General features: G+C 48.9%; 1 protein-coding gene across 1 annotated transcript in view; it reads right to left on the bottom strand.

The window, feature by feature from the left end:
* The window catches only part of LOC138165309 (ubiquitin carboxyl-terminal hydrolase 24), a 151,574-nt gene that overhangs the window by 26,159 nt on the left and 98,416 nt on the right, over positions 1-26,999 (bottom strand). Inside the window, exons 35-53 of the mRNA XM_069093492.1 lie at positions 26,365-26,524; positions 25,772-25,927; positions 25,204-25,274; positions 21,894-22,054; positions 20,383-20,444; positions 16,909-17,100; positions 16,233-16,350; positions 13,443-13,587; positions 11,304-11,423; positions 9,322-9,447; positions 8,885-8,983; positions 7,568-7,650; positions 5,255-5,396; positions 4,660-4,779; positions 3,684-3,904; positions 3,288-3,412; positions 2,523-2,664; positions 1,552-1,702; positions 685-780 (exon numbers count right to left, since the gene is read on the bottom strand). Of these exons, the coding sequence (XP_068949593.1) occupies positions 685-780; positions 1,552-1,702; positions 2,523-2,664; positions 3,288-3,412; positions 3,684-3,904; positions 4,660-4,779; positions 5,255-5,396; positions 7,568-7,650; positions 8,885-8,983; positions 9,322-9,447; positions 11,304-11,423; positions 13,443-13,587; positions 16,233-16,350; positions 16,909-17,100; positions 20,383-20,444; positions 21,894-22,054; positions 25,204-25,274; positions 25,772-25,927; positions 26,365-26,524 (2,490 nt within the window). The remainder of the gene's footprint in view (positions 1-684; positions 781-1,551; positions 1,703-2,522; positions 2,665-3,287; positions 3,413-3,683; positions 3,905-4,659; positions 4,780-5,254; positions 5,397-7,567; positions 7,651-8,884; positions 8,984-9,321; positions 9,448-11,303; positions 11,424-13,442; positions 13,588-16,232; positions 16,351-16,908; positions 17,101-20,382; positions 20,445-21,893; positions 22,055-25,203; positions 25,275-25,771; positions 25,928-26,364; positions 26,525-26,999) is intronic.

Below are 26,999 nucleotides of genomic sequence, written 5' to 3'. Positions count from 1 at the left end.
CTGTTTATAATATGTGAGAGTCTGTCCCCCTGTATTTGGGGCCCAGGCCTAGGAGTAGAGGATCTGGTCCCAGCTGGTTGGGAAATCAGCACGTGCTGCTTAAATAACTGGAATGTTCAGAAGGCTGAGCCTCTGTTTCCCTCAGTAATTTCATCTTTTACCTGCCCTGGGACAAGTAAAAGACGATTATTAGCTGTGTGACCCTGGACAAATCATTTTACCCTATTTGCCTCAGTTTCCTCATCTGTGAAATGAGTTGGAGAAAAAAACGGCAAACCGCTCCAGTATGTTTGCCAAGAAAACCCCAAGAGGGATCACGAAGATTTGGACACAGCTGAAAGTGACTAAATCACAACAGAAGGTATAAAACAACAGCCTCATCATCCTGACAATGTGATGAAAAATCATGACTGGCTGTTATTCACCACATGGTCTCATTCTGCCATAAGGGGCCGTCTTGGGCTGGGCCCTCTGGGTTCATCAATTGAACAAGGGACACCGAAGGGCTCTGAGCCTCCTGAGGACCTTCCCACATCTGACTGTTTCTTGACAGTGAGCTAATCATCCCCAGGGCAATCCCAAACAAACAGCCATGCACCTAAGACAAGGCATGGGATGGTTGAGGGATGCCCCAAGCTGACTCCTGGGATCACCCCCTCCCACCAATCCCCAACAGCCACTCACAGCGTTCAGCGAAGCCAAGGACAGGACAAAACTGAAATAGTCACTGCTATACACATCTCTGTTCTTCATGAACTTGAGGTTCTCGTCTCTCACCATCTACAGGAGAGAATATGTTAACTTTTTAATCAGCAGGACTTCTCAGGAAGCAGCCCCACGATGGCAGAGGGCGCACAAAGGATCCAGGGCAGGGAACAGAAACTTGGGCGAAACCTCGGTGCTTCCCAAGGCCAAGTCACTGCTCTGGGGTGAATGCTTGGGGCTCTCCCACTGGATGAGGGGCTTGGACAGTCTGCCCATGATGCTGATTCTCCAGCATAAAAGAACAAAGCAGGGTCGGGGCAGCAGCTCACATGAAGCTCTGAGAGAAAGGTGCTGTACCTTCCCCTCAATGGCCCTGAAAAGCAGGGAGTACAAGGCCCCGGTGACATAGATGAGCTACCCAGATCAGACAAGTATGGGGACACCCACCACAGACACACCACAGGTAAGAAGGTGGAAGGTAATGGGGCTGCTAGGTGGCACAGTGAATAGAGCACGGGCCCCGGAGTCAGAAGGACACAAGTTCCAATCCGGCCTCAGACACTTAACACAAATACTAGCCGTGTGACCTTGGGCAAGCCATTTAACCCCAATTGCCCTCCAAAAAGCAAAAAAAAAAAGGTGGAAGGTAAGCTCTCTATGGGATAACTGGCACCTAATAAATGCTTATCGATTTAAAGTGTCAGAAGCAAAATGTGAACCCTAACTGCCCACCTAACACTTGTACCACTAACCCACAGAGTCCTACTCAGCAGCGGATGGAAGTGTTTCTAGATGCAGAAAACCAAGTGGGACACAGCACGAGAGATTTCCCTTCACTGCACTTACCTGGTATATCCTAACAGGCATTTTCTCCACAAACAGCCCTTTCTTCTCCCCTTTTCTAACCAGCTTGGTCAAAATGGAGAGTCGGTCGTTGTTAGGTCTATGGGGCCGAGGTGAGGACTGAGGCGAGATCTCTGGTGAAGATGGCGCTGATCTGCAGGAGAGAATGCGTGTGAGCGAGGCACTCAGCAGCACCTTGGTGCTCAGGGCCCCTCCCCATGCCCACACACGACGCCTCTGAGAGCAGGGCCTCTGTCTCCAGCTTCTTCTGTGGCCTGCAACAAGGAGAACCAGACCGGATGACCACAAGGGCATCACACGAGCCTAGTACTTGAGACACACTGAACGTTTACTCAGCGGATTCTCCAGAAAGGCTCTCTTCTGACAAGTCTCTCAGGATGGATGCTCTCACCAGTTTCCCCCAAGGCCTTCCTCTAACATGGAAGGGGTTGAGGGGGACTGAGGTTTTCCAGAAGAGGATAAGCTTTGGTTAAGGACTCCCAACTCCCCCCGGTATAGAGAGGCTTGGCTCAGCAGGTCAGCCGCCCAAACCAGGATTATGATCTGGACTGGCACAGAAGAGACCTCCCTGGTGAAAATACAGGTGTGACACACCTGACAGGGCTATTTCCCGACACCCAGGTCACTTGTGGCAAAGCGCCTTGAAAGTGCCACGTGCCAGAGCTCACCCAGTACAAAGGTCAGGTCTCCAAATCACAAATAACTCAGTAGCAGGACATGGAGCAGAAACCAGAGGCAGAGGAGTTTCAAAACCAGACATATGACTTTTTCTGTTAAAAAATCCTGCCAGGGTTTTATAGCAAATCTTAATTGGACCAATACAGTGAGAAGCCTGCCTTGGCCTCCCTGGGTCTTGGGCACACAGTGTGGAGTCAGGGCCCTGCAGGGCACACTGACGTGACGTAAGCCACCCAGAGACCAAGCACCGCTGGCAGGCCAGGACGTGAGCTCACAGGGAGAGGTCTTCGGCCTCCTGGCGCACCACACTGACTCGGCTTTTCTTTGGCAACACAGGCGAGTTCTGGTCAGACACCCTCTGGTAGAAGAGCATGTAGGCATTCCAGTATCGCCGGCGTACGTCGGGGTACGGGTTCGCTTTGGGACAAGAAGTGAAGAAAACAATCATTGGAAAACACCACAAGGGACTACTTTATCAAACTAACTGTGATTTGGGGTGGCAGCCAGGCCGCTGGGGTGCCTAAGGCCGGGCATGCCCTAATTGGACACAAGGTGTGAGGAGGAAGAGAGAGAAGGCTCCCAAGGCCTGCTTAGTGTCCCACTTATAAACACAGGCCCACTTTCCTGGGCTGGCTTGGAACGGCTGCAGGAGAGGTATGTCTGCGGAGCAGATGGGCAGGAAACCTGGCTGCCCAGACACCCCTCTGTAGGCCCAGGGACCTCCTCGGTGCTGCTAGAGTAAGGCCATCATTTTTCCCATAAGCAGGACCATAGTAAGTGACAGTGTAAAGCTAAGAAAGGTTCCTCAGGCTGCAGATGGCAGGCAGCTCTTTGTAAACTGATCCAAGATAGTCCCAACTTTCCTTCCAGACACCAAAATGTGCCTACAGGTGCTGTGCGTTGTGCAGAGCTGAGCTCACCAGAGCCCCCTGGTCACTCTGCTAGAGTCCGAGCACTGAAGAGAGCGGGCGCTGCCGAGGGAAGGAAAGGCACACTGTGAGTGCCGCAGTGCTGAAGATGAAGCACTCGCAGATACTTACACTGATCGTAAACTTTTGGTCTGTACTCGCCACCAAAACATTCATACTCCAAGGTCTCGTCACTTAGATCAAACTCTTCTACCACAGTGTCATTGAATTTGTACCATTTTCCTTTTCCACATCCCCTAGAGCCAAAGACAAGCAGTGAGGGCACTGACAAAGAGCTCCCTTTGTCTGCTATCTTCAGCAAGACAACATTCAAAATGTTGACGCATAAAGCAGCTAAATAAATATCGAGATATACGTATGTTAAAAAAAACCTGAACAAAGTTGATCTAAATCCATCAAAACCCTTTGGATGGTAAATGAGAACCTGGAAAGCTCTGTGGCCTGGCAGGAGAGGGGCCACAGGGGAGAAAGTACAGACGGCCCGCAGAGCGCCGTCTCAGCTCTCACCTGCGGTCCTTGATAAAGGAGTAGTAGTGGCCTGCGTGAGCCTGACCGCTGTGCACAATCACGCCCACGAGCTCATAATTTTCAGTTGGGGCCACTTTCTTCCGTGGGGAGCCCCCAGAACTTTGGTCCATGTGCCGACCATTTTCACCAACGTCACAAGAGGAGTCCTGGCGAGCCATTCCTGAAACCGTGTAAGGCTCCATGTTTAACATCCAGGGGAACTATCCAAAAGTGAAAAAGACCAGATTCACATTGAACAGGTAATGCAGAGAACATGAAACCACCTCCACGCCCTCCAAAACAAACATGGCAGGTATAAGAGACAGTCCAGTCCAGAAGAGAGCAGGCCGGAGCTGAGACTCAGGTGACAAGGGCTTAAAGCCCACTTCTGCCACGGTGGGCAAATCTCTTCCCCTCTGGGCCTCAGTTTCTTCATGTGTGAAATGGCGACCACAGGCTGTTTAGAGCAGAGGGCTCCTGACACGCCCCTAACTAAGCCACAACTTCCCTCGCCTGTCCCCAGTGTGGACCACAACTCAAGGAAGGATGCCTCTTCACTGGTTTCAGGAGCCGCCCTCACTGACAAGGCCATAACTCCATGGCCTAACGGTGACAGACCCAGCCCAATGTGCTCCCACCGGCCCGGCCCTTCTTTGGAGGACAGGGGCACAGCCTGCCCCTCTCACACCCGAAGCCTTTCCTTGCATTCTGGCACCAGACTCATCTGAATTTAGGTCCCATGAGGCATCAGTGGGGGATAACAGGGGATCTCTTGCAATATCTAAGTTTGAAAAAGCATTTTGAGGAGCCGGAACTTGGATTTCATCAGCATCTAACACAAACGGCTCACCACAGCCTCTTTCTATGTCTCTTCAGGACTGTGGGCTTTTGAGAACGTAAGAGAGCAGAAGCCCCGAAGGGCGCAGTAAGAAAAAGAGCGGAGGAGAAGGCAAACAGCCGCCTTATCACTGGTTACCCTTATCTGTTCGTCGTATTTAATGGAGCGCCCACTCTCCCAGTCAAACCCAAATCTCATCAGGTGGATCACCAGGACGCCGGGCAGAGACTTGATGCATGTCCTTTTCACTGTCGTTCTCTGCAAAAGAGGCGAAGACCAGTTACCTTTACCAAGAAAACTTCAAAAGCAATTATGTAGATTAAGCCAAAGTCCACGAGTCTCTAGGCAGTCATTAAAGCGCACTGTGTGGGGGGTTTCAAGGCTGGATTCTGGGGGGTCACTTCTCTCGGAAGCTCAGCTGGTCTGCTCTGTGAAATGACGTGGCTGAATTAAATGATGTCTAAGGAGGCCCCTTCCAGCTCTAGATCATGTGACTCTACAGACCCCCCCGCCCCCTTCTGAAAGAACCAAGGACTTCTGCAGAGCCCCCTGCCTGGAAGCGGAAGGGAGTGTGTCCTTAACCCCTGGTATCCATCTCCCAGTTCAATCAAGACTGATTAATCACAATAAGGGGGTGGGAAGGAATTAAAGTAAATAGAAGCCAAATCAGGATTAGCAAGGTAGCCATGTTTCCTAATACCACACATAAATAGGGGGTTCATAAATACAATACCTTTTCTTTACACTTTTCACAGTAATAGGCATTACTCCCCTCTAGAACTTCACCTCTAACAAACTGATCCAAAGAAATCTCCAGACTTTGACAAGAAGTAACGCCGAGATTGAGCGCCATGAAAGCTTCTTCTCGCTCATACCTGGAATGAAAAGCGAGGAGGAGTTCTTGGGGCTCCCGGAGGTGGGGGACCTCTCTTGACTGGCCAGAAAGGGTAGGACAGACAAGGCTGACAGGGAGTGGAAGCCCTCAATTATTAGGGAGATCCTAGGAAAGCACAGACTACAAGGAAAATTAGAGCTAGGCCCATAAAGCCTCTTGCCTACGTAGTTGATGAGGCTTTGGCAGGGACCCCAAAGTTCTGTGGAGAGGGGATATGAGACAAGCCTAGCAGAGGACGAGGCTGGTCCTGCCTTCGTGTCACAGGTTAGTAAAGCAGACCCTAACTTCCTGCAATTTCCAGATTATTTTATCGATGAGATAGTCAGTGGAGACCAAGAAAAGCCTGGTGATCAGCATCTCACCAAGTCTGGGATGGCTTCATCAAGAGCTAATTTCAATTTTCAAAACCTTCAGAGTCTGAGCCACAGACATGGAGGAGCCGGATTCCAATCCCGCTGTGACTGCTGATGCCCACCTGACCCCGGGCTTCCGGAGTCTGCCCTTGCCATCTGTAAAGCACAGGGCTGGGCAGCAGGGCCTCAGGGAACCCTTGCAGCTCTGGATCTATGGTGCTGGGCAAAGTCTCCCAGACTATTCTTGTAGGAAAAAGGGAAAAATCCAGGCAAGGCGAATGGCATAAAGGTGGGTGGATTCCGGAGTGGGTAAACGACCACACCAATCATGTGATTTTAACCTGGAAGGTCTCTAGAGGGCGGCCAGTGACCATCAGTCTGGCTCTGTGCCACTAAACATTTTTATCACTGATTTGGGCAAAATCATAGGCACCTGGCAGATACAGATGACCAAGAAAAGGAGAGTGCTAACACACGGGCTGATGGAAATCACCCATGGGAACAGACGCCCAAGGCTCATCTACTTGAATCTAAGCTAAGAATCGTTCTTTGACCAGAGAACTGAGAAGTGGCCATCTAGTCACTGCTTGGAGACCTTCAGAGAGGGGGAAGCCTCCACCTCCTAAGGTCTCAAGGGGCATCTCAGCAATCTCTGCCCACGGTTCCTCTGGAGCCAACCAAGCACATTCCATTTCTTGTTCTGACAGCTCTTCAAATACTGGAAGACAGAAAACACTGACTCACCAGCCCACTCTGGAGGCAAGAACGTTCTACTGGATCTAAGGAAATGACATCCATCCTCATTCAATCTAAACCTGTAAAAGTGGCTTCAACAAAGCAACTCTAAGAACACAAGCCATCACAGGTCAGTGCTATGACAACCCTCAAAGCTCAAGTGACCAAGGAGACACTGTGCTGGGAAAGCTGCTAAGAACTGCTCCTCCCTTGGTCTGAGTGTGGGACTGTGTCCCAATCTGGGGAAACACTTATAAGGTGCAGAGGGCCCCAGGGACAACAAGGCAGCAACGTCTACTTCTTCAAAAGGTGTCCACGTAGAAGATGGATCAGACATTTTCTACCTGGCCCCAGAGGCAGAGCCAGAAGCAAAGGAAAGAAGCTGCAAGATACAGGTCTGGGCATGAGCACTAGCAGCTGGCCATCAATGGAACACTGGGCCGACCACTTGTAAAGTACAAGAGGGCAAGTCAAGCAAAGTCTGGAGAAGCTAGCAGAGTGCAGTAAAGTGGCCTTGGCAGTCTCCTCTGCCTCACACACTCTGAGTCAAGAAAGAAGTCAATCACGAAGTTGTAATACTTAATCTGAGCACGCAGTTACTTTTTCCTGGAGTATAAAATGTGGTAAAAATGATAATTAACAATCCCTTTCCAATTTATTCCAAATTGCTGCTGCTGTAGGAAAAGGTGAAAAAAAATATTTTATCTCAAAGTACACTGATAACAGAAACAGAGGAAGGGAACAAGTCTCTATTAAATGCCTACTATGCGCTAAGTACTTGACAGATGTCGTGTCATTCGTTCATTCCTCACAACAGCCCTTGGAAGGAGGTGCATTTTGCAGTTAGGGAAACAGAGGCAGACAAGGCTAAGTGACTTGCCAAGCAGCACACCGAAATTTCCTGCTAAGTCAGTATTCTTAAGAAATATGCATTTTATCCTGCCATTTTTGCTTAAGATTGTGACCGGGGGAAAATCTTTTTAAAAAGCCCTAAAAGCATCATTAGGAATGTGTCAGTGCAGTGAGATCTTAGAAGCACGGGCTAAGTCAGGGACCCACCAACCTGTGAGGACAGTCCTTGCATAGCTTCTGGTCAGAGTAGATTCCCTGGAAAGTGTTCTTAAATATCTGATCTCGACCAATTTTCTGTTGAAAATAAAAGTTTAATTTTAGTTGTGTTCCCTGCACTTCAAGGTTAGTGTTACTTACTTGGTTCTGCTAAAAAAAGTTATTTCACTGTACCATCAAGGATGTCAATAATGTAAAATGTTACACACTGGGGACAAGACAGGTAGCTGGTCTGAACCCTCAGCCTGCAGTGCGGAAGGGTGGAGGCGACGGAGTCACCACAAACACTGAGGAGGGAGGCCACCATGCCAACCCCGCCCAGTGTCTGCTCATACACCGTCCATGATCACCAGATCACAAGCGGCAGCTAGACTGGTGCCATACACCTCTGAGTTAGGTTTTTTTTAAATTTTGTGCAAAATTTCTCAGAGTTTTCCAGAACTGAAATGAGGTGCCTCATAATAAACTGACTTCCTCATCACAGAAATTACTCAAGTGAGGGCTGTACTTACTATTTGTCGAGGATATTAAGGAGGGAATTCCTGAACTCAGAAGGGAACTGGGCAAATAATGTCTATGTTTATGTCCAACTCACTGTTTATTTTGGGGGGGGGGATTATAAATTTATAGTTTTAGATTAATAGTCACTCTATCAGTCTGACCATAGGGTGCTTTAGCACCTATCTTGCTTTGATAAATCCTGAGTATAACACACATAGCTGGTGCTGGTCTTCAGTTTAACAGTTATCCATTTAAAAAAAAGACAAACAAAAACTCATTTTAGGGGTAACAGTTTCTGTTTGGACCAACACGGTAAAATCAGTTGTTAGGTTCACTAGTAATCTCTAAGGGGAAAAGTACAACTTAAGGAGAAGGCGCATGTCCTTTGGTGGGGCGGGGGTAGTAAGAAGAACAATGAGTCAGAGAAGCCGGGGGAAGAATTCTGAGGCTGCTGCCGTCCCTCCCCAGAACTCGGTCTGGGCCGGCCTCGATTATCCTGACGGTCCCTTTGAGCGCCATATCTAGTGAGGCGTGCTGCTGTTAGCAGCCGCTGCCTGCACGGAGCACCCAGATGTTTCCATGTGATCCTTAGGACAGCCCAGGACCTAAGGAGTGCAGGCATCATGACCCCCTTTACGAACAAGGACACCAAGATTCAGAGAGGGGTCAGAAGCAGGACGCGGACGGCAGCCTCCCTGGATCCGGAGCTCCCCTGCCAAGGCCGGCGTGCTCCCAGACTCAGGTGTGGACCGTGGTCCTACTCAGCCTTTTGAAGGTAAATTTTTAAAACTGGAAAAGGAAGCTTCATTACCTTGAGGTGTTCATCCATCTGATCGATGAGGCTAGTAAAGAATTCATACGCATCCTGCTGTTCTCGGACATAAAGCTCTTTGTTCCACATCTTGAAAATCTATTTAAAAGCATTAGATGTGTAAAGAAAAAAAATTCTCAAAATCTGACTTTCTGCATATCTACCCTTTGGTTTATATGTGCAAAACAAATAAATGAATCCTGCAGCAAAGGAGTGAGGGGCAGCACAAAGCCCCTTCTGAAAAGGGAAGCTTGCCTGCGGGCCAAGATGCCACCCTTACCCCCCGTGGGGCCGAGCCATCGCTGGCGCCACCGGGTTCCTTGTCAGAGGGACCAGCACAGCTGTCACCTGGCTAGCAGAGGGGTGAGATGCACAGCTCTGAAAAGGCACTCCACTGCACACTAAAGGAGGAGGGTAAACCTGCATCGGAGAAGTACCTTCCAGAAGTTCTCTGGCACGTAGTACTGCAGCTTGCTCTCCATCAAATGCCCAAAGAGGGACTGGACTTGATAGAACACACTGTCATCTGGGTTGTCCATGTCATCATCGACAGAAAGTAAAGCCTTCACAAGGAGAATGGAGTTAAACACAGTGACCTTTTGTCTCCCGCCCCCCAAGCCCTTACCCCAAACACGCAGAGACAACCTGCAGGGCCTTCTGCATGGCCACAAGTCCCCCTGGGGTCGCACTGAGCCTCATGGCTCCTGATTCTGGATCTTTCTTACTGTTTAACAAGAGCCTCTTGAAAATGTGCCCTTACTGTAGGCTATGCCTGACACAGAACTGGAAGGTTCCAAGGGACCCCGAGACCTCTGCTTGGGATTTCCACTGCAAAGGAACTCCGCCCACTCCCCTCATCAGCATGACACTTTCCCAACATCTGTCCTTTGAATGGCCCTGCAACCTGTACTAAGAGTTCCTGGTTCTGTCATCTGAGGCCTAACACAATGGGTTTAATCCAGGGTGGGCAACCTGTGGCCTCAAGGCCACATGTGGCCCTCTAGGTGGCCTCAGGTGCAGCCTTTTGACCAAATCCAAGTTTTACAGAACAAATCTTTTTATTCAGGGGATTTGTTCTGTGAAGTCTGAATTCAGTCAAAGGGTCGCACTCAAGGATCTGGAGGGCTACACCAGGTTCTCCACCACCGGTAATCTCTCCCCTTCCTCCACATGGCAGATCCCCAAATACCTGAAGACAACAATCCTGCCCCATTCTTCTCCCTGCTCTGAACTTTTTTTCTAGGCTAAACATGCCCAGGTCCTTCAAATAACTTCCTATGTCACGGACCCAGGGCCCTTCTTCATCCTGGCTGCACACGCTCCTCCAGACTGCATGACAAGAACAGAGGGCGGCAGGATCTCCTTGCCCTTCTCCTGAACAGGTTCTGTCCCTCCAAATGCAGCCTAAGACTGAGAGATTTTGGCTTCCACATCACACCGATAACTTATGATGCACTTGCAGTTCACTAAGCCCTCCAGATCTTTTTCAGTATGACTGCTGTCTATCCATGGCTCTCCCATCTTAGGTTTGTGGATTTTATTATTATTTTTGTATCCAATGCAAGATTTTATTATTGGACTCAGGCAAATGTTCTAGTCTGCTAAGACCCCTCCTGGGTCCTGACTCTCATCCTGCTCTTGGCCCCAGCATTTATTCCAGGTTCTGATGAATGGGCTGGGGTACCTGTAAGCACTCAGCAGGACTGTCAGGAAGACGGCTGGCCAGGTCTGATTCTCTCTGAATGCACCCTGGTCTAATGCTTCTCTCTCCATCCCCACACTGGGTCAGGAGCCTTGCTGAACTGGGACCCAGAGGTCTGGACTCTTGTCCCAGATTCCTCACTTTGCACCCCTCACAGTAAAGACCAGCCAAGGTAACAGACAGAAGCATTTTGGAAAATGGCAATTAAGGTGGCTGCAGTAACAGTGAAAGGATCTGTCTAGACTATCATTGGGAACGGCAGCATCACTAGACGGCAGTAGGAGCGGGCCTAAAGTAGGAGGCCCTGAGTGCAGACACCACTCTCTTAGCTGCTCATCTGAGGTCTTCAGCAAGACTCCTAAACTCTCTTAGCCTCCGTTCTGTCATCTGACAATGCCAAAGCACCTTTCCAGCTCTAAATCTGCCTTAGACTCTCAGAGACTTACGATTACAGAGCATGTGGCCATGGGATGCTAGGGAGACCCCAACGTTTACTCTGGAATTAGTACATGGAGACCTGCTGTTCAAGGCAGTGTTCACAGCAACAGAAGACAGGATGAGACTTCTAAAAATGTGCCAAGACTGAGTTCTGACCTCCTGTCTGAAGGGCGCCCCAAATGCCCTCATCAGCTGTAGCTCACCTCCACCCTTCAACTACACAACTGTTTTCAGTCAGAATATTAGCAGTAAAAACAAATGGGAAGAGAGGGAAATCACCTCAGGAAGACCAGGCTGCATATAGAGCTGCTGGAAAACCGCGTTCATGTAGCAGGTAGCGCCTCCATTCTTGAGCCCCACAAACCCCGAGAGAGAACGGCTGTCCACCGGGGGCAGGTACTGGGGAGGGAGAAGAGAAAGGACGGCATCAGCAACACCACCCCAGAAGCCACTTCACGCCTCCTCCTCTGGGAAATGGGGGCCCATCCTTAACGCAGCCTCGTCCCAGCTTTGTTGTGGGCAGAGGCTTTGAAAGCCATCAAGTGCTCAGGATATGTGAGTCACGGTGGTGTTCCCAACTACAGTTATAAATTCAAAGCGTCACTTGAATGGAATTCCTTCTAATTCCACATTTCTCTACAAGTGCCATTACAGAAGCTATTCTAACAATGGCCAGGGGAGCAGAGATCTTCCCCAAAACTCCAAAACTGAATTTACAAGACAAATACACTGGATCCTCACTTCTAAGTGACTTGCCAAAGGTCACACCGCTAGTAAGTGTTAAGTGTCTGGGGATGGATTTGAACTCAGGTCGTTCTGACTCCAGGGTCAGTGCTGTATCTACTGAGCCACCTAGCTGCCCCTGGGACCCTCACTTTAAATGTATTTTAACATGGGTCTGGTTTGGTGTGGATCAATACTGAAGCCCAGCTTTGGCTACAAGAAGGGCAAGATAATGTCTCTGGGACACTCTTCCCTGGAGGATGGGGCCCTGAGACACTTGGCTGGGAAGGGTAGTAATGCTACCCCAGAAAATAGTAAAAATGTGAAAGAACTCATAATTTTTGGATTTGTAAGAATGCTGAAATGACCCCAAACAAAGGCATTTAAAATAAATTTCCAGTTTGGAGGCTGGCTCCCTTGTTTTCCAATCAGACCGTGCGTGCGTGTGTGTGTGTGTGTGATTTTCCATCTTTTTCAGTTAAATCACAAAGATTCAAATATCTTATGGAATGTAACGAATGACATCACTTAGGGAGTTTAGGAACATGAAAATCTGTCAGAAAGTGGAGCTAGTGGAACATGGAGAGGGCAGTGGAGCGATGCCCAGGGCCTCTAGTACTCTCTGGCTGGGTGGTTCTGACACCTCTCCAGGACAAAGCCACAGAGCAGCCACTGGTCAGTGCTGGCAGCCAGCCCACCAGGTCACCGTGCATCGGCTCAGACATGTCTTCCCTGGCTTTCCAAACCCATCCTCCTGGACGCACAGGAATGTGACACAGCTTAATACAACATAGCCAATAATTATAAACCAAAAAGGCGAATGAACTCCAATCTGATTTCCCAGTCTTAGATCCAGAATGCGTTGTATTAATGCATTTTTCTATTCACATTGGTTTCTGACCACATAAACTACTTGGAAAATTTTTCAGGAAAAGAGGTTAAACAACAGGCCAGACCGAATCCACATCTGGGCTACGATTTGGCCCGTGAGATGGATGTTCCTCCAGAAACAGGTATTAAGTTCCTACTGTGCAAAATGTACTTTTGCAGAATGATTTTTAAAGACATGTCAAGATAATTTATTAATGGCTTTAATGAAGACGGTCAGTTTGGCGCCCATCCTTTAAGTGATCCTCCTTTCCACTTCTTAAAGGTTAAAAGAAAGCAGGGAGTGATGCAAGGGATGCCCAGGATTTCACTCTGGCAGTGAGCCACAGCGGTGTCCCTCAGTGCCTTACAGCTAACACCGCGAGGATTTCATTAATGTGACTGGCTAATGGTTCCTACTAAGCACCCTCTGTGTTCATAACATCACACAAGTGAAAGATGAAAGAGCATTTCTGTCATTCTATGGAGGCAAGGGGATGGCATAAGCCTCCATACAGCACCCGCCATGTGCCGGGCACTCTGTCAAGTGCTTTACATGTAGCATCTCCTTTGAACCATCTAACAATCCTGCAATGTAAGTACTGTTATTATTTCTATTTTATAGTTGAGGAGATAGAGGTGAAGTGACTTGCCCAGGATCACACAGTTAATGAGTGTCAAAGGCAGGATTTGAACTTGGGTCTTCCTCACTTCAGGCCCAGGGCTCTGTCCACTCTGGTGCTACCTTGTAATAGTAGCAGCAGCAGTTAGCATTTATAAACCCACATTTCATGGTGAATAACCATGAAACGCCTCACAGATACTCACGTCAAACTCCTTGGTGAGAGCGGGGTCAGGCTGATGGTGCATAGAAAGCAGCTCTTTTGTAATAATCTGAAGATTGGAGGGTGAGCTGTCAGCCAACATGACCAGAACTTCATAGGCTGCCAACCGACTATTCACAGTACTACATCTAAAAACAAATGACTAGTGGTTTGGTTCAAGAACAAATTATCTACTTAAATGTTCTTTAGACATTAAAAAAGAATCGAATCTCCTTATTCCGCCCGGGCAGGAAGTCGGGGGGCTACACAGGGGCCCAGGGAAGCTGACTTGCTGTTTCTAAGTCTGCCTCTCCTGCTGCAGCTCTGGGAGGCTCATCATATCAATGCCCAACTGAATGTGGACCCCTGATCAGCAGGGCGCACTACAAGGCAGAGCTCCTGAGCCCGAGAGATCCACCAGCCTCACCATCCCCACCACCAGCTAAAGAATCTTTTTAAAATCAAATGGCTCTTTGAAACATAAAGCACAGCAGTTACCACTTCCAAAGAAAGATTCAGTTACTGAATACTAGATAACAAACTTCAAGAAAGCCGGGCTTGTCTCAACTTTGTATCTTCCCAATCACTGAAGCCAAAGTAGGTGGCAGGAATTTAAAAAATGGTTATGGAAGGGAGTGATGCAGGAATCCAAGAGAGAGCTATAGCATCCTGAGTGACAATCTAATCCTGGAGTGTCAATAAAAAGGCCTCTTGGGAAAGCAGTCAGATTACACGGAATAGTGAATACATCCCAAGTCAACCACCAAGATTACCATGGCCTATCGCTGATAGAGTCAGCCTGTGCCTGCTTTATAGAAAAAGGTCAATGAGACACAGGAAAACAGCTTGAGGGGACCTTCTAAGGGCTTCCTAAGTAGACTAACTGAACAAATCCTGTGCTATAAAAGCAAGGCAGACACCAGTACCAGACAGCAGCCAGTGCTCTGATACTTTAACCTAAAAAAACAGATGGAAGAAACAAATTGAGAAAACAATATTTCTTACCATTTTAGATAGTTCATTCACTTCAAAGCACAAGGCCATTAGTTATATTACTTAAAAAGGGAAGAACACAGCAGCAGCAGCACTTGCACTTTTACTGAGGAGCTCTAAGCTAGCAGAGGTGATGTGTAACTGGACAGGACACATGCTGTGCTCTCACAGGCTCAGAAGGTCACAGATCTGGCGCTGGAAGGGTGCTCAGAGGTCATTAGCAGAATCACCTCTTTCTCAGTTGAGCAAACTGAGGCTTAGAAAAGTTAAGTGAGCTGCCCCGGATCACAGAGATAAAAGATAAACATCTACCCTTTTAACACTGCATTTTCACCATTCACTGGGAATCCCAGCCCTTGGGAAGGGGCTGGCAATTTGAGCTTCTTTTCTTTTTGATCTGATCATTAGTTACCAGCATGTCCTTCCAAACGTTATGGCCAAGTCAAGAGAGGACAGGGAGCTGAGCTGGACAGAGAAACCTCTGTGATGGAGGAGAAAATAACTTACAGACAGGCAGCCTGAGGGAGCAGGGCAATCCTCGTACGGTGCTGACAACAGTTAACAGCTCCCATTTCAGGAGGGCTTTAAGGTCTACAGACAACCTTACACACCTTATCTCCTCTGAGGCACACAACAACTCTGAGAAACAGGGACTCAGCCCCATTTTACAGATGGGGAAGTCCTAAACTGGGAAAGCAAGAGCCCTGCTTAGGTCCCATGGCCAGCAAGCTCCCAAGGATTTGGACCCATCTACTGTGCCAAGCTGCCTTACAGAGTCACTGATTGTCATAGATCTGCTCCACTGCTTCTTAGAGATAAGCTCAACCTGTCCCTTCATGACCCCATGACAGACGTGTTCTCTTTGTAAAATCAAGACCCAGACTTTATTAAAAATAAGATCAATAAAGGAAAATGTGTCTAAAATAGCTTAGAAGTTAACTCCCCCATGCCTGCAGTACACTCTCACTCAGGCACAGTGACAGAAGGGGCCTCAGAGGACCCATCGAAGAGTCCCTTTGCCATGTTTGTGACAATTGGTCCTCCAGCATTTGTCTGACTACCCTATGGGAAGAAATGTGATATAGGCTCCAAGAGACCAATTTAAAGTCAAAACTGGAGTATTTAATATTAACTTCCTATGGTATTAAAAAGGAATAATAAATATGGCATCATTGTACCTTCTGATTAAGATAGCAAGGAAATACACATATTTAAGAGAGAGCCATCAAAATGGCTACAATAAACTTTTTTATGAAGAAAGAGCTAATCTATACTTATAAGCAAAATTAACTTTTGGGAAAATATCTCACTTTTCAGTGACAATGGATAAATAACGTATGATTAATTTATCTGAATTTACACCACTTGAAGTTATAATGATGTAAAGCAATGGTAACAGATTCCAGCCCAATGGAAATAAGGAGTGCTAATGTAAATCACGTGGCCACTTCAGGGGGTTTGCCATTCAAACCAACCAGGATCTGCCCTAAAGGAGATGGCTTTTAATAATAAAAAAAGCAACAAGAAACCAAAAGCTGCCCGCTGCCACCCTGCTGACGCTCCTCTTTAACAGCCTGCTTTCTGAGGTGTAGCCAAGAGCCTCCTGGGCCATAAACAAGTAGAGCTTACGCTCTCATTGCACTTTCTCTGGCTTCCTAAGCAGGGGATCACGGCACCACACAGACCAAGACATCAGGCTTTCACGTGTATAAGGAGTTCTACCCAAAAGTTCATTACACCAGGACAAGAGCTCCAAGTTAGAAGTTTTACCCCAACTGAACACAACGTGCATTTTCCATACTTTGGGTGAAAGTCCTGCTGACTGATGGCAGCACTGCCAACTGGAGAATGACTGTTTAAGATAATTCTAGAAGCCCGGAAGAGGAAGTCATCCAACAGGGGTTTGATAAGCGATGACCCTGCAAAAAAGCACATTATTCACAGCGAGGCCCAGAAGAGACCTCCCAGGCTAGGAAAAATACTGACTTAAATTCTTCTCTCACATTCCCCCAGGCATACATGGCAAGTATGAGTGAGATGCCCCCGCTGGAAAACAGGTCACCTCCACTACTCTGTGGACCCAACCACGGGCCATGCACCAGGAAGGAGCCCCGGACAGCCTCTCTGCCCACCCTCCCGCACGGCCAGTGCCAGACCACAAGTCAGAGGCAGCAGGTGGGCAGCCCAATTCCAATCCCTTGCTCTTCTGACCAGGCCAGGTTTCCTTGCCTAGTAAACAGACCGAAGGAAAATGAGATTCTATTTTTTCCTGCCATTTTAAGTTGTGTTATCAGCCACAAAGGATATATGATATATACCAAGTTTTAAACTGATCGGCACTAAAGATCCAGCTGATTTCCTGCTGCCAAAAGCACCACTTTTCACTAGACTATTTGTAGCCATTCATTTTATTTTCCCAAAATAGACACTAACCTAAATTAATAAATGGAGAATTGGCAGCCCGAGGGAATACTTACCAAGCATTTCTTTTTCTGCTCCACAGAGTGAAAGGAGGGTCTTGATTAGCCTTAAATGCCCCGCTAATAAGATGTTGTCTGCTTCACTGGTTTCGCACTCGGCTGTACGATTAGGCTCAAAATTATCTAGCCAAGTGATTTCATCTTCCAGCATGGCGGCCGGACTGATCTTTAATTGATCCATTTCTGAAGCTAGAAAGCGAAAACAAGTGTAAAAGGATTTCATCGATCAGACCTCTGTTTCAGACAGCACCCTGAATTCGCCATGTCCACGTAGACAGAATCTTCTCCACTGGACCAGCCTGTCTTTCAGATTGCCACTTGTGCCAGAGGCATCACTGTCCCTGGACTTGTCTTGCAATCACCTTTGCCCATCACATTCAGTCAGTGGTTAATTCCTATCAACTGTTTAGCATCATCTCTTCCCACTTATGCCCTCTTCTCTATCCTGGTATCAGCACGCTAGAATAAACGAACTGTTCTTAATGCAAGTCTGAAGCAGTGTACTAACAGCCTGCCTATGTCCTTCTTTCCTTTTCAACGTGTGTTAAAAATCATACCTTATTCTGGTTACTTTGACTACCATTCCCCCCTCCCCCCAGTCAGTATAATAAGTTTATAAGTGGCCCAGCATGAAGGAGGAAGAAAGTTTGCAAGGGAGAACCTACGTGTCACATATATACCATCCTAAAGATAAAAGGAGCATAATTTGCAAACTGTATCATATATTAACCAAAAATCACATCCCGAGAATATATGCTAAATCAGGAGAAACCACGTAGGACTTGCTGTCAGGGTCTTTTGGTCCTAGGACATGTAAGTGTCAAAGAAATTCCAAGCATCTGCAGCAAGACCAGCAGAACACCTAATGGTGCTGATGATTCTGAGGTGACACGGACACGTTAACTTTAACTTTGCCAGTCGTATTGGCAACTCTGAGATAATCTGGACATGATAATGAACTCAGGACTAGGCTAGCACGTAAGAGTTAGTCCATCTCACCCCCAAACCCTATAAAATGAGACTGCAACCATGCACAGGTGAGCCAATCCACAGCTTTTCTCTTCATCTCTGGCATGACCAGACTAGCTCTCTCTCTGTCAGCAGGCAACCTCCACTCCTGCCAATGCCCTGAGTATGCACTGAGGCCATCACTCTTCTGTGACCACAATCTCCGCTTTCCCCACTCTTGATCGCTTGGGGAAGCCGATCAATTCTACACTGTCCCCAACTCTCAGTGTTGACACGTACCATGCCTCCCAACACCTGGATCACTCCTACTATCTTTTTCCTTAGCTCTTCCTCATGGGGTAACTGAATGGAAGCCACAGCAGCAGTGCTGACTGGGTTCGATCCAAATTGACGTTTACTTATTTGAACCACAGACTTCGTGTAACAAGATAATTCTATTCTATTTCTCCCTCACTGATTTCCTATCTCATTCATCAGGGCAGCTGTTCCTAACCCCTCTTCTTTCCTGTTTCCCAGAGCACCTTCTCACCCTCTGCTGAGGACCTCATTTCATATATATTATAAAACAGAAATTCACGGGGAAATCCATTCTCTCCTCCTGATTTCATCTCCCACCATCTCCTGCTCACTCCTGTCTCTACTGACGAGGGCCAATCTCTCTAACATGTGTCCTCCATCTCATGCCGTCCTGAATTCTTCCAGACCGTCCCTATCAGCAATCGACTCTCTGTCCAATCTCTAACTCCTCCCCATCTACTAGATTCTTTCCTGATGTCTATGAATAAACCCACATCTTCCCATCCTTAAAAAAGCCCCCCTTGATCTGATCAGCCTTACTATTACTCTTTATCTCCCTCCCCCTTCTCAGCCAAATGCCTTGAAAAAGCTGTCTGTACTTGGTAACACCACTAAGTCGTCTTCAGCTTGGCTCTCAACACCCTTGTTCAACGGCAACTGTTCTCACCAGAGTGACCAGTGAGCTCCGTCTCATGGCCTACTGAAGTCTCTGCAGCTGAGGACCACCCTTCTTACAAAATCTCCCCTTATTTCCTTGACTACCAGTGCACCTTGTGTTTAACTACACAGTGCATGTATTTACATCTGTCTGCTGAATTTCATGCGGTCTGCTCTTTCTGAGGCTGCATGCGCCTCCCCATCTCCTCTCCTCGCACTGCCCTTCCCTGTTCTAAAATGGACAACTCTGTATTACAGCTGTCCATGGATGCACATTCCTGTCCGACCTCGAACTCTGGGTGGGCAGTGACTGCAGCTTGGGCACTCCTAGTGCCTGAGACAGCCAGGACTTATTAAGCCAGCCAGTCTTCACTCTGCTTTTCCGGTTGTCATTCGTGGGGTGCAAGCTGTGCTGATGGAGAGGCCCCGCTGAGCTGCTTCACAAGGAGACCAGAAGCTCTGTGGGTCCCTCTGACCCAGCACACCAACAACACTGAGCTGTAAAATGTGCCTACAATGGTCACGTCGTCATCCAAGCTACAAAGCGTCCACGTGGCACCTTCCCTAGATGGCTCGCTCTGGCCTCATGACAAGCCCATGGCACAGATGCTAGAGGCTGAAACAGCAGGCTCTGCCAGGCCAGGGGCTCACCCCACATGAGTACAGACCCAAGGCCCTCCCATCTCCAGCCTCAGTCCCCGTCCACATGCCACCCAACATCAGGCAGACACATTCTTTCCCACTTTGGGTAAAGAATGGGGATTAATAATTCAAGCATAGACAAAAATAGCATTTTCCCCCATTCTGGCCCACAGTCTTAGGGCAAAGAGGACCAGAGCTGACTCAGCAGAAATGGATAATTGCCACCCAGCTCACCCCGTGAGGTTGGGGACTGCAGCTTGTCCAAGTTCTCTCTTTCATTCAGCATTTGGCAAAGTTCCTGACATTTGCAACTAGGAGTGGGAGAGGTCACACAAACAGCCTTCTCGGAGCACTCTGGAGAGTGCCCGCACAAGCACCTTTCATCCATCCCACTGTGGAGTCAATGCTCGCTCAGACTAGGGCCAGGGAAACGAGGGCTGACCGTAATACAGACATAAGCCCCGATGCCATTTCAGCCAACATCAGCTACCTCTGAGTGATGCTTTTTGCCATGAATTTACTCCATCTTGGTTGGGGTACTAAGAAGATGAGGAGGAAACAAAGGGGATTTCCACAACAGTGAAAGAAAGCACATAATCCCCATATGAACAGAATTAGTTTGGGCGACAGCAATGTTAAGTCTTTCACGGTGACCCCACGGTTATGTGACAAAATCGTGTCCATTTGCACATTTTACATGTCACTAATCTTTCAAGCAATGTGCCCAAAGTCACAGTCTGGATGGCTGGGTAGGGTGGGGGAAGTAAGAGAAAATGGAGAAAATACAGGCATTTTTTGACAGTGTGAGCTAAATAGAAAGCCCCAATGGGCCTCCCCATTCATGTCTCTCACACAGACTTTATAATCTCATGATTGTGGCCTTTAGAAAACTCAAGTATCACTTACTTGTCAGGTCATCTAGTAACTGACACCGCAGATCAAAGTATTCCATGCACTGAGACAACAACCTGCAAACAGAGAGGTCACTGTCATGAAATGAAAGCTTTTTGTCTTTCTGGAAAGAAAAGAGCTAAGTATTTATATAATGAGCTGGTAAGAAATATCATAAAAGAGTCACTTGTGATAGTTCCCAACCTGCAGAGGTCATCAAGAAAAATGCCAAGGATTCCATTTCCTTCAAAACAAAACCCTTCATTAAAAGATGGGGAGGGGGAAGCTAGATAGTGCAGTGAATAGAGCACCAGCCCTGGAGTCAGGAGGACCTGAGTTCAAATCCACCCCAGACACTTAACTAGCCGCGTGACCTTGGGCAAGTCACTTAAACCTCAACTTCCCTGCCCTCCCCCTTCCAAAAAAGCACAAAAAAACCCCAACAAAAGACAGGGAGAATAAATCCTCCACCATGATCACTGAACTATCATTATTATTATAAGGAACAGGAAAAACCCCACACTGGGTCCATCCACATGAAAGGAAGCAGACTTGGTTGTACTTTGAGAAAACTCCAAAACTTCACGGATGTTAAAATAAGTCAATTAATAACAACATCCACAGGAATTCCAGCATTTGATCTTGCAGTAGTAGCAGGGAGCCCCTGGAGTTTGCTGAACAGGTGGGGGTGATATGGTCTTTAGAAACTCCTCATCCTGAGAGAGGAAACTGACTCTGCACCTCAAGGGGCCACAGAAGGTCCCTTTCCCCTCCTTTTCAGCTTCTACACTTACGTTCCTGGAGGGCAGGGACTGTCTTGCCTTTGTATTCCCAGCACTTAGCACTCTGCTTGCCCCACAGCAGGTACTTAATGCATGCAGTCTGACTCTGATCTGGTCAGACCTGAGCTCTGGGAAGGCCCCTCTGACAGCTGAGAGGAGGATGGATTGGCAGGAGACACACTCGAGGCAGGCAGACCCCTAGCAGTTATGAAAATAACCTAGATGTTGGGTGAGGAGGGCCTCCATCAAGGTGGCAGCCGTGCCAAAGGAGGGCCCGTCAGAGGAGATGTGGGGAGGAGGAGAGGTGTGTGAGAGGTAGGGAGGAGCCCAAGGTCCCAGGAAGAGGGCAGCACTTCTGAGCTTTCACATGTGGAATAGGTGATGGCCCCAGGACAGCCGGTCAGAGGGGACCAGGGCCAATAAAGGCTAAGTCAACTCATCAAAAGCAACACTATGTCTGAAGCCAGGTAGTGACTTGGGCTTTTGTATCTCATGAAGTTTTAGGAGACATGGTGAATGCACAGTGTGGCTTTCAGCTTCTCCTGCACCCTGGGATTTTAGGACATATGGAGGGAGACAGGAAAGATGAAGAAACAGAGAATGGGCAAGTTCCCGGTGTGGCTCGGCCGAACGCAGCTCGGAGGACACAGTGCAGACTGAGGGCTCTCTGCAAACCCCCCTGAGACTCATTCTCGTGAGAGGCTTGGGCACAATGACGCACACACAGAGCCAAAGCCCGGTTACCTCTGGTTGACTCCTCTCATGATACTAGTTGGAGACCAGAGAGGCAACTGAGCAGTCAGAATGACGCCAAGGAGAAACTGATTTGGCTTCTGCACTTCGGGGTGGGCTGACGTGTCTGTCTGGCTGAGAGTGTACAGCTGATCACAGGCCACGTGGCGAATCTGAAACAACAGGGTCATCAGTGGCAGCAGGCAGAATGCTGATGGGGTTTCTGCAGCGCACTCCACAAACAGGACTTCATTCAATCCTCCCAACAAGCCCCGGAAAAGATGCTGCTGTTGTCCCCATTTTATGGATAAAGCACAGGCTCAGTGACTGGCCCATGCTATTAAGCGTCTGAGGTAGGATCTGAACTCAGGGCCTCCTGACTCTGCATGGTGATGCTCCCCCACCCTCCGATCTGGACCCCCCCCGGCGCAGGAAGCGGCCCATGTCAGCCCCTCAAACCCTAGCACACGCACTGGCGCACATCCTGCCCTCCCGCTCCCTGGCTCCCCAGTCATTCCTCTTGGGGCTTCTCTGTGGGCTCGTGGAATTGTGCTGCCTTCAGCCATCTCTCCCTGTCAGGATGCTCTTCCTCGAGTCTTTCTCTTTTTGGAAGTTTAGCTTTACAATTTTATCCGCCTATTTTAATTCCCTGCTCCTGGTTGCTTATCCAGAACGTGGTTATTTAATGATGAGATTCTTTTTTAAAAATTTGCTGATTTTTAATAGAATTCATTTAAAATTTAGAAGCTTAAAAAAATTTCCCAAAACGATCCAAGTGATAGCTCTTTGCCTCCCCTCTCCCCTCCCCCTTTTCTCCTCCTCTTCTTTCCTTAATCTAGTTAAGCTCGAAAGCGCCAGAGTCCAGATCTGAACTTAGGTCTTCCAGACTCCAAGACCCGGAAGCATCTCAAAAAAGGACTTAAGCTTAAATATTCACATAAATCTAAATGCAAATCTGTGGCAGCCCGGTGATGCGGCACCCTACCTAAGACTTCTCAGACAAGTCTCTGGGCTTTGCCCCGAGGCATAGAGAGACTTTGTGTCGGAGGAGGTGACAACCGCTTCTGATCATGAACAGCCCTGTCACCACGTGCCAGCCAGGTGGGACAGTGGAAAGAGTGCCAGAGGACCTGGGGTCAGATCCAGCCCCAAATACCAGGTGTGTGACCCTGGGCACGTCACCTGACTCTGCCTCAGTTTCCTCCTCTGTAAAATGAGCTGAAGAAGGAAATGGCAAAGGCCTCCAGTATCTCTGCCAAGGAAACTCCACATGGGGTCATGAAAAATCAGACATGGTTGATGAAAGGACTGAACAACGAATGTTAATGAGAAAAAAAAACCTCACTCCAAACATCTGTTAAGACTGAGGGATAGGACTAGAGGGCTCCAGAGGCTTCCCCCCAGCCCTGCCGCTAGAAGCCCTTACTAATGATTCTAAGTCTCTAGGACTAGACTGTTGCTTACACCACATCTCACATGTGAAGCGCTTCCAGTGACTAGTGGACACAGAACCACAGCCAAAGTAAGAACTTGGACGTAAGGCCTTAGAACAGAAGGCATTTCTAGGCTTGATGTGGTTGGGTCCTGGGGCGGGAGGGATGGGTCACTGCGCTCCGTCGCCTCTCCTCCACCCTTTTGTGCTCCCCGTGACCATCTCCCCTCAATGGGATGGGCCTCGCCGCTCTATGCTGGGCCAGCTTGTCTTCTCCCTCTGCACGCTTCCCTTATGCATTCTCCACACACACACAACACCTCTCACGCCCACACCACCAGCCTCAGTTTCCCTTCTGAGTTCTAGTCACACAACTCTAAGTGCCTATTAGGTCCTGAAAGCTCAACAGAAATTGTCTTTTCCTGCTGAAACCCTGAATCCTTCCCTCCTGTCTAGGCCCTCACCGTGTTCCTGGTCACCCCTGCGGTTTCTCATGGCCTCCCCCAGGCCAGTCAGTGGTCAGATGTGGCCACTGCCACCTGGTGGTCCTTCCTGGCACCCCAGCGGCTGCCTCAGGCCAAGTCCTCACCCACCCTCACTACTCATAGATGACGATGGAGAGCAGCAGCTTTGACTCCTGACTCCCCAGTCACAGGTTTTCCTGACGCTGTTTTCTTGTTGGGCCCTAACGGGTCTTCCCTCCACCGCTGTCTGCTACTTCCCACACCCCCGCTGCATACCAACACACAGGCCCCTCTGGCCTTCACCCGAGCCCGCCCACTGCGGGAGGTCTTTCCCACCTGTGCTCATGCTAGCTTCTTCCCACAAACACTATCAATTTACTATACACTTGGACATATGCAGAGGCATGCGCATGCCCCCCACATGGTCTCCTACGATCTTGAGAGCAGAGACTATTTTCTGGCATCACAAACTGAGAGCTGGAAAAGATTTCAAAGACCACTGGGGAAAACGAGACACCTCAGAGGTTCAGCAACGTGCTTGGGGCAAAATAACAACCATATAAATAAAACAATAACGACAATAGCAACTCACACTCATACTGTGCCCACTCTATCTACGCCAGGCACCGTACAAAGCCCTTCACAATCAGGACATCATTTGATCCTCACAACAACCCTCGGAGGTAGGCATTATCATCATTCCCATTTCACAGCTGAGGAAACCGAGGCAGACTGAGGGTAAGTGATTTGCCCAGGGTCCCCCAAGTGTCTGAGGCTGGCTTTGAGCTTGGGCACTTTGTGCCCTCTGGTGCCCTTAGCCGCTGAGTGTCACCTGAATCTCTGTCTCGTCAGTGCCTGACACAGTCTCGGGCATGCTGGGGATGCCCTTGCTATGAGAAGGACTGCTTGGGCTGGGTCTCAAGCGGTGGTCCTTGGCTGATTCGTGTAATTAATATTCACTTGTTTTAGCCAATGATCAAGGACCTACTCCCAGAGGGCACATTCTAACAGTCTTGGGAACCATCTAAGGGAAATAAAGCTTTATGGAACTGGCAACGAGACCCAGAATGAGTGACTGAAGTCAGTGTCACTCAATGTAAGTTAAAAGGTCAGAAATCTTCTGTCAGACTGTGCAGATCAACTTACCACATCAGTAGGAAAAGCTACAGCCACACTCACAGCTGCTGCCGTCTCAGGCCTCTCTGGTGCATTTTCTGGGTGACCCAGAATTGTGAGGGTGAAGAGCCCCTTAAGCTGAGGGTGCTGAATGTGAGCCAGCAGTCACGTTAAGTGGAACTGACATGCAGCTCCTGGAGGGACTGTGGGGCTCGAACTGGGCTGGGGGGTTGGGGTGGGTAAAGATGTGTGCCAGAGAGATTTCACAATGAAACATGATTCAACCATTTAAACAATGAAAAGTCCTCACCTCAGCACTTGGAGAGCCAAGCAGGATATCGATGATAAAATCAGCAACGCATGGCAAGTTATAGAAGGAGGCTAACAACAGAAATCCAAGAGTTAGGCAGCGTAAAACCAGAATGGTGGCCAAGTCCTATGGGTGACACGCAGAGCTCTGGGACGTCTGTTTTCTAATTAAGCTCGGCGGCCACCTTCTACCTGGTCGGGCCAGGCCCCCCCCACCCCAGCAGCACAAGTGGGCCTGATGGCTGACACAAGCGTCTGCACCCAGATTGCCCTTCTCTCTGAGGGATTCTTCCCAACACCCCTCTGCTTCCTCAAGAGACGGCTTCATCTGCAGTGGCCTCGTTTTTGGTAAAGCTCACTGCTACCACCGCAGCAAGTGCAGCCAGCACGGACTGAAGGATGCTTCAGTAATGAAGTTAATGGAGCGCTGAGCCCTCCTCGAGCACCACAGCCCCACCCCCTCCCCCAGCAAGTGCCCAGTCCACACCGGAGGGGCCGTCTTTCCCCAAAGACAAGCCAGGGAAGTTTGGCCTGACAAGAATGGCACCATGCACCAAGGGATCCCTTACCCAGCTGCTGACTGCGAAGCTGGAGGCAGGTGACCAGCAGCGAGAGGGCCTCGCCGGCGATGAGCGCGTCTTTGGTGGACACAGACTGCTGCCGCACGCAGATCCCCGCGTGCAGGGCCGCTGGCTCTCCTTCACTGCCAGAACTGCAGGTGCTTCCTGAGCCAGGTAAACAAGGCCCGGGAAGGTCAGGGACGTGGCTGCGGGGGTCGGGCCCCACTCCCCTCCCCAGCCAATCAAGTGCTTCAAACTCTTTATTTCGACTGCTTTCATTATGAACGGTGTGTGGTACGAACTCAAAACAATAGCAAATGCTCTTGGTTTCAAGGAATCGGAAAATGAAACAATGCTGGGAAATGGCCACTTACAATGTGCTTTCTAACAGAACCGAGATGGTCAACTCCAGAGGAGAGGGTCTGCTTCTGAATGTGGCCCTCAGGGTCCCTGTTCTCAGCACCCAGAGAGCCCTTCACAGCTGCCCTGGGGGACAGTGCCTCAGTGGCCTTCCTACCCTCTGGCTTTGTGCGGCAGCTGACCCAACAGAAGGACTTCCAACCCTCCTGTGGAGTGTGGAACATCCCCCTCGAAATCAATACCTGAGCTGCTGAGTCTGTTTCGAATCCCAATGGGAAACAAAGTATTGCTTTCTTTGATTGGCTGGCTACTCCCAACGAGGTCAAGACGTCCGGCAGCTGCCGCCCAGGACAGCCTCATGAAACAAGCCACAGTGGAAGTGAAATCATTTACATCCATTGTCTAAAGGAGAATGGAGAAAAAAGTTAGTGGGGGAGGAGGAAAGAGCACATGCTCCCTACATCTGCAGGGTCACCCCCCCAGCATGGAATAGTGGAAGGGCTGATGCAGCCTCTGCTCAGGGAGCTCATGGGCTCAAAGAGGCAGCAAAGGGCGGGCCTGGCAGCCCAGATGCAATGCTCTGGTTGCTCCTTTGCCAGACATCCCACCTGAGCATGGCATTTGTCGGCTCACACCCACCCATCTCCTGGCTGTGAAGGGACACACAGGGTGTTGTCACAAGGACAGCACCCTGATGACTCAGTGAGTCCCAGCCCACCAGTGCTTTCCTCTCTCTCAAGATTTAGAAAAGAAGTACTCAGCAAACCCACAGCCCTGGTCCAGAGGGCTTAGTCATTAGGCCCATTTTATTTGTAGCACCACAGCTAAAGCCCTTCTTTGGATGACAGAAGATTCAAGTATATCTGTATTATCCCCG

The sequence above is a fragment of the Petaurus breviceps genome, unplaced genomic scaffold (genome assembly GCF_028583685.1).
Source record: "Petaurus breviceps papuanus isolate PSGF00001 unplaced genomic scaffold, PetGlider_PUasm1.0 208, whole genome shotgun sequence".
Classification (NCBI taxonomy): Eukaryota; Metazoa; Chordata; class Mammalia; order Diprotodontia; family Petauridae; genus Petaurus; species Petaurus breviceps.
This window is presented reverse-complemented; position numbering and strand designations above follow the sequence as displayed.